General features: G+C 54.7%; 1 protein-coding gene across 3 annotated transcripts in view; it reads left to right on the top strand.

Annotated features, from left to right (window-relative positions):
- SEPTIN5 (septin 5) overlaps positions 1-13,656 on the top strand; it is a 35,393-nt gene that overhangs the window by 10,194 nt on the left and 11,543 nt on the right. The window contains exon 1 of one of the 3 annotated variants that reach the window (XM_072599797.1): positions 2,184-2,446. The exons of 1 other annotated variant lie outside the window; for it this stretch is intronic. In XM_072599797.1, coding sequence (XP_072455898.1) covers positions 2,417-2,446 — 30 coding nt within the window. In that variant the 5' untranslated portion in view covers positions 2,184-2,416. Of the gene's footprint in view, positions 1-2,183; positions 2,447-9,946; positions 10,107-13,656 lie in introns of those variants that run through there. One more of the 3 variants, XM_072599795.1, reaches the window with a different exon arrangement.

Below are 13,656 nucleotides of genomic sequence, written 5' to 3'. Positions count from 1 at the left end.
CCAGATGAGGATAGAAGTGACAGCCTGAGGCTACTCCTGCCCCTTTGGGACCCTTTCTCAATCTGTCCTCTCCCTGACCTCCCCTCAGCACAGTAATTCCCTGGACATCCAATCTCTTCCAGCAATGGGAAAGCCATCGGCCAGTGTGGGCTGCTGGGTCCGGGGGCCGCTGGACAGCACTGATGGTTTCCTTCTGTCCTCTGGGGCCAAGCAGAGCAAAGCTCATCGGGTGCTTGAAGACCATGCTCATGGCTTTCCTGAGTCTGTTTACCTCCATTCTGGTTGCCCCATAGTGAACGTAATCTAGGTCACCAATGACTGTCTTAAAATGTGGCACACATAGTCACATGTGAGCCCCTGACCCCAGCCATAGGCCAAGGACAGTGGGAAGATCTTTCATTCTAGACCCTAGATTTCTATTCATGCAGGTTAAGATCAAGTTAGTTTGTTTGGAAGTGATGTCACATTGTCGACATAGACTGGAGCTTGTGATCCACTTAGACCTGTGGACTGTCTTCACAAAACCTCTTGTGTATTTACACCTCCCTTCACTATGTTGAGTGTTTGCCAGAGGTCCTGCCGACAAAGAGCTTCCCGGGTAACTGGTGTGACTCAGGAATGAAACAGTGTAAGGCAAATGAGGCTCAGTGTCAAGTGAAAGTTCACTGTACCCTAGTCTTAGATATATAAAGAACCTCAGAGGCTGCCTGACCCCTTCACTTTACAGAGGAGGAAGCAGGAGCAGAGAATTTAGGGGGCAGGTAGGAAATGTAGGAGGTGGAATTTGGACCCAGGTCCTCTGACTCCAGAGCCAATGATCTTTCTATAGAAATGTAGGACAGGGAGAGAGGGAGAGGGAGAGGTGAGGAATGGGGTAAAGGGAGAGCAAGAGTGCCAACCAGAGCCCAGTACAAGGTAAGATCTTAGAGAGCAGGGACAGTTTCCCCTTTGTTTTTGTATCCACAATGTGTTGTACTTTCTACTTATTTGGGATGGGGGAGGCTCTGGACTTGTAATTTTTAATCTATGCAGAGGAACTCTCAGTGTGGAAAATCCCTCCACTGCTGAGGCTTGGCAGTTAGAGTCTCAGACAGTATCCTGGGAGCACTGAGACATCAGTGCCACACCCAGGGTCATTCATCGAGTATGAATCAGCGGCAAGACTTTAACTCAGATCTTACTCCAAGATGGGCAGACTTACTCCAGTCTGCTTCTACCTACCTCTGCCTCATACCTAGCCAGTGCTTAATAAATGCTTATCGAACTGAATTTCAGGGGCCTGGAGTGGTGGATACCATTCTGTAGCACTGAGGATGTAGGACTTTGAGGGAAGGCCTCGAAGGTTCTTACTTCAGGGTTCTAGGCTGCTGTGGAGGGAAATCCAGGGCTGGAGCTCAAGCAGGGAGAGGGAGGTAGTGGCTAGTGAGGGAGGCATGTGTAGAGGTGATCCCTGAGTTCAGGGGAGTCTCCAAGGGAGACAGCACATAGGGGGAAGGAAAGAGCCATGCTCAGGAGGGTGAGGACAAAGGAAAACCCAGATACTCGGGGTTCAATCTGAGTCTGCCATGGGATGGAGCAGCAGAGAGAGGTGATGGGCTCACAACATTCTGCCCAGGTCCTACCACACCTGGAGTGCTGAGCTCAGTGCTAGGTGCCACATTTTGTGGAAGACATTTTAGGGGACCCTGGGCAAGGGGTTGACTTCTTAGTATGCCTCTGGACACCTCTCAAAGACTCTGATGAGAAGCTAGAGGTGATCAGGATGGCAAAGGATCTCTGGTCAAAGGAACTGAGCAGAGGTAGCCTGGAGAGGAGAGGACTTAGCAGGAGAAATGTAGCTGTTTTTAAGGATCTAGAAGGACTGTCACTGTCACATGGAAGAGGGATCAGTCTGCTTGGCCCCAGAGGCAGAACCTCGGGGAATGGGCAAAGGGGCAGAGGTTTGGTATAAGGGAAACAAACCACAATGGTCTAAGTGAAAACAGCTGGCTGGGTGCAGTGAGCCTCCTGTCACTAAAGGTATTCATGTAGACTTGGTCATTCAATTAGAGAGGATTCCTGGGAGGTAGCTATGGGAGTGGGGGGGCTCTGAGTGCCCTTCCCACTCTGGGAGTCTGTAACAGGGTGGGGTACAGTAACGCTTGATAGCATCATGGGTGTGCAGCTTGAGCTCTGGGAGCATTCCTGAAGCCCCAGGGAACATGTCCAATGACCTGAAAGGGCTGGCTGATGCCCCTCCCTCGCTGGGTAGCAGCCTCTGGGGCAGGGATAGGGCACTCTGGGCTTCCATCCTGTGATTGGGACCATTCCCCTGCCTTCTTTCTGGAATCAGCATCCAGGAGCAGCCTGCCTAGTCACTCACTGGAGAAGAGAGCTGTGTGTTTGTTGTCGTTGTTCAGGTGAGGGGCTGCCCAGGATGCCCACTTACCCTTGGATGACATTCCAGGTATGCCTTTGGCAGGATGAGGCCCCTTGGAGCTGGGGTTACCTCTCTGCCCTTTCGCATGCCCTCCTTTCCCAAAGCGGGAGGGCCAGAATAGAAACTAGCTGGTGGTGATGGGCAGGGGTGGGTGGGGATCCTCCCCTTAAAAAAAACCAACCCCTCAGACTCGAACCCTGCACAGCTAGGTGACTCCTCCAGAGACTCAGGGTCTTGTCAGCCCAGCAGCCCTTTGGGTAGCCAGCAAATGGGTGAGATGATGCAGGTTTCCTGTCTTTGATGGATGCTGCTGGCTTCCAAATCCAGACTAGGGCTCTTCTTGCCCCCCCTCCAAGCCCTCCCTCCTTTCTCAGACCCTCTCTCACCTTCCTTAGTCCTCTCTTACTCTCCTTTCTTCCCCTTTCCTGCCCTCTTTGGGCCCCTTTTTGAACTCCCTTCTCCCCCACCCCCAATTCCTCTCCCTTTCTCTCCTTTCTGGCACAGGCCGGGTTGTTTTTCTGAGAGGTTTGTAGTATATACTGGAAAGTTCTGTGTGGATATTTCCATTCTCTCCATGGGTCTCCTCTTCCAGCCCTGGGGAGAGCCTCATCCAGTCCACCCCCTCCTCGCTGCCTGGCTAGGGTGAGGAAGGCAAAGACTACCTGCCCCCAGGTTCCGTGAGCCCCTGTGCCTCAAGCTGAGCTATCAGGGGTGGGAAGGGGGCTGTGAACCTCTGACTGGTGGGTGGGGAGCTGCTTCTCTGCCCTAAGCCTCAGTATCCCCTAAGTGCAAAATGAATAGAGAGCTCCTGCCTTTCTGGGGAACATTCTAAATGTGGAAGGGGCGCCGCGCTGTTGGAGTCATGAAAGGTGCCTTGTCTCCCGTCCCCCCCCAAAACTCTCCCTGCTCGGCGCACCCCCAGCCAGGAGGCCACCTGGCCCCAGACTTAGGGAACAGACGGCTGCTGTTCAGAGCCCGCTCAGGCCCGGGGCACGGAAAATCGGGGCGGGGGCTGGGGGTGCTGCTCAATGGATCTTTCTTCTGGGCCATCCCCCTCCCCATTCCCCCGCAGGCCCTGTGTAAACAGGAGAGCTGGGCGGGGGCCAGAGCCTCTTTCCCAGCACCCCCCCTACCCCTGCCTCTGGACACTGCGGCCAGGGCCTTCATGACTCCGGGGGTGGGGGAGGGAGGCGGAGTGGCCGCGGCTTCTGAGACGTCGCCCAGTCTGTGACTGTTTCCAGAGGAAGTTTCCGTCGGGTCTGGAGCTGAGCGCAGTGTCTGGGGAGGCGGGGGCTGGGAGAGTGCGGTCACCCCCCTTTCTCCTCCCCCCCAGCCTCATCCCATCCCATCCCCCCTTCCCTGCGCCTCGTGTCCCATCTAGGCTGCCTAACCCTGACTGCAGCTGGTCTTGTCTCCAGGGTCTAGACCAAGGCCAAGGCCAAGGGGAGGGGCTGCTAAAGGGGGTGGGTGGGAACTGAGGACCTGGGCCCTGTGGGGAGCGGGGAGGAGGGAGGGAGGAGAAGAAGAAGTGGACCCAAAAGAGGTCCAGTGGGGTGCAACTGAGAGAGAACTTAGAACATGGACTGAGCTCCAAAGGAGTGTTGGAATAGAGCAGACTGTCAGTGATGGGAGGGCCCTTAACAGGGGATGTCAGAGCTGGGAGGGAACTTGGAACAGGGGATGTCAGGGTTGGAGGGAGCTTGGAACACGCAGTACTGAAGCAGGGATTGAGCCTTGTAGATCATCTCCAGTCTTTCAATTTCAGAGAGGATTCTTCAGGGAGGGTGTCCTAGGAGTCAGTGTCGCAGCTGGGCTTAGAATCCAGACTTTCTGACTCCCCCCTCACCTCTTTCCTCATGTCCTTGATTGTTTTAGGGGGTCTCCACTTTCTCTGCCCTTCCCATCCCCCTCCTTGAGCCCAGTGTCTCTGGGAATTTCCTTTCGTTCTAGGGGATAGAACCTCCAACATTAATCAGCAGTTGGCTACTGGGGAGAGGGTGTCTCCAGGCCCAGGGCTCCTCTTCCATCACCCAGGAGCCACAAAGCTCAGGTTCCAGTCCAAGGCTCCCCTCCCCCTCCTCTTTCCGTCACAGCTTGGGGTGATGGGGTATGAGGGAAAGAGGCCACAGCGTTTGGAATCAGGAAGACCTAAGTTTGAATCCCAGCTCTGTAGCCATTCCTGTTCTGGGCCTCAGTTTCCTCCTCTGTAAAAGGAGAGGGTGGACAAGAAGACCTCTCAGGTCTCTTCCAGTTCTGTGAGAGTCAAAGAGCTGTTCCCCCACCCCCTCACAGTCACACACGCACACAAAGACACACTCAGACATGCACACACGTACTCATGTATGCAGTCACAGTCACATAATGCACACTCAGACACATGTACTTACAGAGACACATGTACTGTACACACGCGCAAACATACACTCATACACAATGCATGTGCACATGTATGCACACACCAGGCATGCGAACACACACATACACACCTAAGCACATGTGCAATACAGACGTGCAGTCACACACACTCGCACACATACACTCACGCGCACACACACACACTCACACATACACTCACACACATCCCACTCACACACACACTCGCACACACACATACACTTGCACACACACACATACACTCGCACACACACACTCGCACACATCCCACACACACACACACACTCACACACACACATACACTCGCACACACACTCGCACACACACACACACACACTCACACACACACATACACTCGCACACACACTCGCACACACACACACACACACACACTCGCACACACTCACACAATACACTCGCACACATCCCACTCACACTCACACACACACACATACACTTGCACACACACACTTGCACACATCCCACTCACACACACACACACACACACTCACACACATACACTCGCACACATCCCACTCACAAACGTCCCTCCCTCCCCCCATCCCCCCCATCCCGTTCCATTTCCAGGTCTTGTCTCCCGAACCAATGGGACCAGAGGAGGCTGGGCTGGGTCCATCTGTGGTCCTGTGACACCCCCTGGTGGCGGAACACAGCATTGCTGTGGCACAGTCCGAATTAGCTCCCTGGTGGAAAAGGCCTCTTCTTTGGCTCTGGGAAGGATAGGGGGCCACCACGGAATCAGCATCAAAGCTGGAACCCAGGTGGCCTGACTCCCAGCCCAGGGCTCTTTCCTTAAAAGGTCTGGGTTCAAATTTGGGCTCTCAGGGCTGGTGGATCTCGGTGGATCTCAAACCAGAAAGATTTTAGCCGTATTCTGGCTCTCCTCTCATTTTACAGCTGGGGAAACTGAGGCCAGAACAAAGGAAGCAACCTTCCTGAGGTCACATGGGTGACATAATCAGTCACAGAGCTGGAATCTGAACCCGATTGGAACCTCTTGGTTCCAAATGAAATGCTTAGAATGGACCTGGAGCCTAGAGTCCTGGATTCTACTCCTTTCCTTTCCACTGACTTTCTGTACGATGATCACAGGCAAGCCCATTCTCTAGCAAAGTTCTTCTTTCTGAAGTGACAGTGATGGATGAGATGATCTCCAAGGCTCCTCCCTATCTCCTGGCTGTTCTGTAGCTTATAATTTTAATAATGGTAGTACTAACTAGTAATTATACTTCAAGGTTCGCAGAATGCTTTACATTTTTCACCTAATTTAATCCTCATGACTCTGGGAGGCAGGTTATCCTCATAGGGTTATCCTGGAAACTGAGGTAAGTGATTTTTCCACTGTTACACAGCTGGTTAGTGTTTGAGGCTGCATTTGAATCCAGACCTTTATGACTCTAGGTCATTCTTTCCCTAGCATCACTATCTCATGGGACTTCACCTTCCTACTTTGGCCAACTCCCCATGCCTCAGTTTCCTTTTCTGAAAAAAGAAGTGTTTGAGCTAGATGAACTGTAAATTCCATCTGAACCTCTTACTGAGACCAGCTCCCCTCCTCCAGCTTCCTGCCTGGGCTTGGTTTCTCCCTCCTTGAGATCCTGATTTGGTGAGAGGTGGGGAGCGGTGCCATGTACTGGCTATCCCCTCCTCATTTCCCCAAATTCTTGGTCACTCTGTTCCTTCCCTGCAGGTCCTTCTCCACCAGAGGTTAGTGAGTGGACTGTGCACTGCCCTGGGCAGCACATAAAGGAGGAGAGGGGGAGAAGGGGTCTGCCTCTCCCTTCCCACCATGATGCACCCCCAGGTAGGGGGTGAGATCTTAGCTCTGACCCCACGCAGAACAGATTGGAGTCCTCAGTGCACTAAGATCCCAAAATGGCAGGGTCAATTGAACTGGACTAGATTTGGAATCGGGAGAGCCCTGGCTTCCAGTCCCAGCCCCAGCATTTCCTAGCTGTGTGAAAGTCAATGAACCTCTCTGAGCCTCAGTTTCCTTATCTGGAAAGTGCTTCATGAGCTGCGAAGCCCTTGTCAGAATAGTGATCACTTGACTCTGGGGATGGGCTCCTGCCGCAGGTGATGTAGGGAGCAAAGAGCAGGCTCCTCTCTTGCTGAATTCAGCGCCTTTTCCACAGAAGCATTCATCTGGCCCCCTGTTTCCCTAGTCAGTCCTCACATTGTAGATAGTATTCAGCCCAGGAAGGGACTCACCCAAGGTCATACAGCATTCATTAGGGGCAGGGACAGGTCCCCAGACTACGGGAGGCCTGTCCCTTCTGCTTCCCCAGGAGGGTGCTAAGCCCATCCCCTCACCCCCACACCATCAGGACCCCCAAACCCCTGTGCCCCAGCACCTGGTGACCTGGCTCCTGCTCAGGTTCTGTGTAGCGGGTGGAATCCTGTCAGCTCCTGCCCCCTGGTCTCCACGTCTCGTGGCCTCCCCCTGTGCCTGCCCAGGGAGAAGGAGGCCTGGGATGTTTTCAGTCTTCGGGGGACTCAGTCCTCATCCCTTCCTCCTAGGTTGCTGGGGTAACATGGTTTCCTAGCAACCCCTGGTGGTGGGAGGTGATGGGGTGGGGAGCAGCTGGGCTGGGATCATTAATAGAGGACGTGGGCAGGACTGTAAGAAGAGCCACGGATTGGGGGGTGGGGCAGCAAGGCGGGCCAGTGGACAGACAGATGGACAGCGGGACCTGGACCCTCGCACTGAGGGTCCTGCCTCTGACCTCTGGGGCAGCAGGAACGAGATGCCCTGGAAACCACGTCCACTGCTTTCCTGAGGCTGGAACACTGCTCAGGCAGCTCAGTGTGCCAGGAGGCCAAAACAGGGCCCAAACCTGGCCCCTTGGGGAGGAGCTGACCCTACCACCCCAGAACTGAGCTCCCCACCTCCACCTGCCACCTCTAGGCAGGAACATGGAACACTGTGTTAGCTCTGGAGTGACCTTAGACTTTGGAACCTGGAATGTCAGTGCTGGGAGGGGCTTGAGAACAGGGGATGTCAGGGCTGGGAGGGACCTCAGGGCAGGGGATGTCAGGGCTGGGAGGAGCTTGAGAACAGGGGATATTAGAGCCAGGAATGCCCATATTCCCACTCCCAATCTTGAAGTGACCAGAGAACAAGGACCTCCCCCCCTACCAGAGAAGCAGTGTCCACAAGGACTCAGTGAAAAGGGAGAAGGCACTGTGCATTTAGTAACCATGGTGGAGCTTGAGCCACATCTTAAAGGATGGGGAGGGTGTGGAGAGGTGTAGTCAGCAAGCATTTATGAAGTACCTGATATATACCAGGCACCACGTTTAGCACCCCACAGGAGCTCCCAGAAGACAACATACAATGACTGTGTGACCACAGGTCCCAGACAGGCCATACTGGACAGGATCCATGGCGGGGGGGGGGGGGTCCCTAGAATGATGGCAACTCAGGAAGAGCTTGATAGATATGATAGAAAGGGAAGCATTTCAGGCCTGGGTCACAGCCAGGGACAATGCCTGGAGTTGGGAGCTGAGGAGCAGCCCGGCGGCCGTGTCCCTGGACAGGGGGTGTGGTGGGTAGGAGCAGAAGGGGAGGGGGAGGCTCTGGCAGCTCATGGTTAGTCCTGGCAGCAATGGGGGACCAGTGAAATTTACCGAATAGGAAGAGGGACGTTTTGGGTAGGGGGATGGAGGGTGGCTGGAGGCGATCAGACCCCCAGCAGCCAGGCCGTCATCCAGGCGTGATGTGACAGGACTGCACCAGAGCATGGCACAGGGAAGGAGGGGGTGTAGTCAAGAAATGCCGCACAGAGAAAAGCGGGAAGCCTGGCAACAGCTTGAACGTGGGGGGTGAGAGTGTGAGCAGCCCAGGCTGGTGCCAGGATGGGAGAGGGGAGGGGGGCGGCACCCTGGCCAGTTATAGAAATGTTCAGACAAGGAGGAGGGGGTGGGGAGACTGAGGGAAAGAAACCGAGTCCAATTCTGGTGGATGTCAGCTGGAGGTATCCAATAGGCTCCTGGAAAGTGCGAATGAAGGGTCAGAGAGAGGTTAGGGCTCGATCAGAGACTCGCAGCAGCGAGATATAGATGGAATCTATGGGAGCTGATGAGATCACCAAGCACACTGGTGTTCAGGAAAAAGACAAGTGGGCCAGGGACACAGCCTTGAGCCATAGTGTGACCCGGACAACTAAGGAGACAGAGAAGGAGTGGTCAGAGGGGTAGGAGGAGAACAGAGTGAGAGACAAAAAGAGGAGAGAGAGAGACAGAGACAGAGAGACAGAGAGAGAGACAGAGAGGAAAGAGACAGAGGAGAGAGAGAGAGAAAGAGGAGATAGTGAGAGAGACAGAGAGGAGAGGGAGAGACAGAGAGGAGACAGACAGAGAGGAGAGGGAGAGACAGAGATGGACAGAAAGAGAGACACACAGAGACAGACAGACAGAGGCAGAGAGGAGACAGGGAGAAAAAGAGAGATAGACAGGAGAGGGACAGAAGAGAGAGAGATGTGTCCTGGAGGCCTGAGAGATGAGAATATGGAAAAGAGGGGGGTCAGTTCTTGCAGAGATCAGGGAGAACAAGGGTTGAGAGAAGGGCCTCTGGAGAGGACGTTTGTAGGGGGAGCAGTGATGAGTGGGGAGCCAGAACCTGAGAGATAAGAAGGGGGTGGGACCCTGTGAGGTCACCCAAGTGGAGAGCCAGAATCTGAACTCAGGACCTCTGGATTCAGTCAGTCCTTTTCAAGGTGGGGTTGCGGGTTACTAAGACTGATTTAGAGAGGGCCATTGAATCCACCCTCACCCCCACCCCCATGTTACAGATGAGGAAACTGAGGCACAGAAAGCGGAAAGGGCTTGCCCAAGAGTGCATAGGGGTGCATGGCAGAGCTGGGCCTGCAGTGGCTGCTCTTCCCTGAGCCGCCTTCCTCCCCTCTGCAGCTGCGTCCTCTTCCCGGAGATGAGACCTGTCCAAGGCCGGTGGGGGGCTGGTCATGTGCTGCAGCCGCTCCCAGGGCCCTGGCTGTCCCACATCCAGCAGGCTCCCTGGGCGTGGGGGTGGGAGATAGGCAGTCTGATAGGAGCTGAAGGCAGCTCCCAGCTGTCAGGTGGGAGGGGGAGCCCATGGGCGGGAGTTGGGGAGCCAGGCAGCCAGCCAGGGAAGGAGCGAGTGTGGCTGCGCGTGGCCGTGAGCCGGTCGGAGCTGCTGGCGGGCATGGACACCCTGGTTCTCCAGGACCACCTGGCCGAGCAGCTGCTGTCCCCTCGGACCCAAGCCCAGAGGAGGCTGCCCAAACTGAAGGTACTCAGGCCTGACTCTGGGAGGAAGCCCTAGGGAGGAGCCTGAGGCAGCCTGGGCTGGGACAGGGCAGAGATAGGGCCCGGCAGAGGTGGGTTTGGTTCTGGGACATTCGGTCTGAATCATGGCTGTGTCTTCTCCAGTCCCTGTTTGTCAAGGGAGGGGGCTGCAGTGTATGATCTCCAAGATTTCCTCCCTCCCCACCACCCCCAAGCCTGTAACAGGACATGGGCCAGGTCTGGGCAGGGCCGGGCCAGAGGATGTGTAGATGGGAGAGCAGGGATGTATATGTGTGTCCATCCCAGCCTCTGTACGTCTGTGGGAAGGACCGATCTCTTGTCTCATAGTGTCATTCACTCTGTGATCATGGAATGTAGGTCAACATTGAGTCTAAGCTTTTCAGTTTACAGAATGGGAAACTGATGACTGGGGAACATATGAAGGTCTGTGTGTGCATGACCCAATTTGTGAGTGTGTCTCCTTGGAATTAGAAGACAGGAATGGGTCCCAGGAGGATGGGAGGAGAGGTGTGGAGGATGGGAAGCCATGAGCCCCAGTGTCTCTCCCTACAGAGGACTGCTGGGAGCACCCCCTGCCTCAGGCCTGGATTGACCAGTACTGCTGCCTCTAGCCCAAGCTGCCCCTAGGAGGTGGAAGGTGCTGTGTGGGGATCTGCAGAGCAGGGGAGGATGGCCAGGCCAGGGGTGCTCCTGGGTGGGCACTGACTGGAGAGGCAGACAGGCCTCCCAAGCCCCCTGTCCACCCCAGCTGTGTGCGGACTTAGTGGTCTCCAAGGTCTCTCCCAGCCCCAAGTCAATAATGCATTGATGAGTCTCCACACAGCCATGAGAAGCAGGCTGGACTAGGAGTCAGGGGGCCTGGGTTCGGATCCCAACTCTGTAACTTGCTGAGTGACCTTGAATACCATTTCACCTCTCTGGACCTCAGTTTCCCTCTCTGTAAAAGGAGAGAGAGAAGGATTCCATCTTTATCTAAGGTTCCTTCTGGTTCTCAAATTCCTTTTGCTCCAATCCTAGCAGGGGAAGCTCAGTTTCCAAGGAGGGTGAAAGATTGGAGTCACATGGAAGGGCATTTGGTGCCACCCTGAGAGGTTCACACTTTCATCCTGGGGCAGTGAGAGCCACTGAATGTTTTTGATGGGGGTTGTGGCAAGCTCAAGCTGATGCCTCAGAAGATTGTGGTGGCAGTTATGTGAGGCTGGAGGCAGAGAGGCCTGTGAGGAGCCTGCGGGAGTGCTCCAGGTCAGAGGTGGGGAGGGTCATAACCAGACCTGTGGTTCTGAGCGAAGGTACCAGAGGCTTGTTCATCATATGCAGAACACTTCGTGTGACTCAAGAGCCCTAGGAATATTGGTTTTGGCCGTTGTATTATTACGGCCTTATAGCAACTGGGGAGGTCATGTTAGCTTCATTTTACAGATGAGGAAACTGAGTCTGAGTGAAGGTTTGGCCCTCCACATCATGGGCCAGGAGGTTCCTTTGAGTGTGTGTGTGTGTGAGACAGAGACGGATACAGACAGAGATGGAGAGACAGAGAGACTCAGTCTGTTTCTGTGTGTCTCTGCATGTGTGAGTGGCTATTTGCATTTGTGGGCACATGGCCTCCAACGGAGGTGCCTGGCTTTCTGTTTGTGCCCCCAGGTTTCAGGGCCTGGTGCTTGTGAGGGAATCTGCCCTTGGCTATCTCTGGTCCCCTCCTAGTGTTGGGAGCTGAGAGAGAAGGGGGTTCATCCGGGGGGCTCACCCTCTCTTCCCTGTTAGAGTATCAGAGTTAATCAGCCCAGGAAGGAGGTAGGAGGGGATGCCCTTTTTAACACCCAAGTCTCCTGCCCACGGCCTGCCACCTGGGACCCTGATTTGGTCTGGCTAATGTTAGCAGACAGCCTGGCACGTTCGGCACTGTGGGCTTCTGTCGATGGTAGGGAGGGATAGGGGCCATCCTCAGCCCCCAAAGGCCCCACCCCCACTAGGAAGGAGGTCAGATGGCCCCTCCCCCCACCTCCAAATCCCAGGGTGTCCCAGCAGGCAGGCCCGGCTTTGGAGCCCAGCTCAGCTGGCCTCCTTTCTCTATATATAACTCTTGCATCCCGGCTTCTCCCACACAGAGCTGGAGCTGGAAGCTGGGACAGACAGTCTCCTGCCCACCAGCACCGGGTGGCAGCTGCTCTCAGGAGCTGGGACACTTGGCAGCAAGGGGCTGGGTGCCCAGGAATATCCAGGCTTGGGGGTGGAAGCCTGGCCTCTTCTGCTGCTGCTGCCTCTCCCCTCTCTTGCCTTCTGGAGCTTCTTGCCCGGCTCAAGGTTGGGGCTCATGCTAGGTTGCCGTCTGTACATACCCCTGTACTTGGTCTCCAACTTCCTGAGGACGCCCATCCCCTTCATTCTATGGGGTCCTCTGGCTTGGGATGAGGGGGCTTTTCTTGGACTTGGAGCTCCCTGAGGGCAGGGCCAGGGACTGTGCCCTCCCAGCACATCCCAGCTGAACCAGGAATCTGTGCTCCTTCTGCCCGCTGTTCCCTTGCCTGGGGCTCCAGCTGAGCACTGACCAGTAGGAGCTCAGGACCTGGAGGAGAGCCAGGACAGGGGATGACAGCCTCTCCCTTTGTCTGTGGGTCTTTGAGAGGTGATTCTTCATGTGTGTGCATCCCTCGGCCACAGCTCAGCCTAGAGAATTGAAGACACAGAGTAAAATGACTTGTCCAGGGCCACACAGTCAGAATGGGTCAGAAGCAGATAGTGAACCCAGAGCTTCCTGGCTCCAAGGCAACTCTCTGGCCTCTACTTCCAGATGCTTGTCTTAAGGTTTAAGAGCTCACCCTGGTACAGACTTCCCAAAAGGTTTAGCGCTGTTAAAGTTTAAAACACACATGTAGACTTTTTTGGGACATTCCATACTGGAAGCCACTAGGGGTGCTACAGTGGACAGAGAGAACCCTGGGCCTATAGTCAGGAAGACTTGAGTTCATATCCAGCCTCAGATACTAATTAATTGTGTGAACCTAGGCAAGTCACTTAACTGCTGTCTGCCTCAGTTTCCCCATTTGTAGAATGGAGATCCTAATAGCACTTCCCTCCAGGGTTGTTGTGTGGATCAAAGGGGAAAACATTTGTAAAATGAATATGTTAACAGTATTCCATCATTCAGGGCTTGTTCACACGGGGCTTCTCATGCATTCTGTGTAAACCATTCCCCACGCTTCCAGGTAACAGGCACTAGGAAGGCTTCCCTCAGCACCAGGACTTTGGGGACACCCCTTACAAACGGGCTGTTGGCAGTATTACCTCAGAGCAACCTGGGAGAGATCATTAACCTGATTTTACAGATGAGGAAACCAAGTTTCAGTGAGGTCCTGCAATTTGCCCAGGGCCACCCCATGGGAAGGTGACGGTCAGGATTTGAACCCAGGCTGACCCGACTCTGAGCTTACGGTTCCAGTCGTGACATCTAGCTGTACACATATACATGCGTGTGTGTGCATGTGTAGGCATGATCCCCACATGCTCATGCACTGCCCCCCTATGCTTTGTTGCCT

This window comes from Notamacropus eugenii, chromosome 4, assembly GCF_028372415.1.
Source record: "Notamacropus eugenii isolate mMacEug1 chromosome 4, mMacEug1.pri_v2, whole genome shotgun sequence".
Taxonomy (NCBI): domain Eukaryota; kingdom Metazoa; phylum Chordata; class Mammalia; order Diprotodontia; family Macropodidae; genus Notamacropus; species Notamacropus eugenii.
Note: the sequence above shows the minus strand (reverse complement) of the source record. Positions and strands in the feature narration are given on the sequence as shown.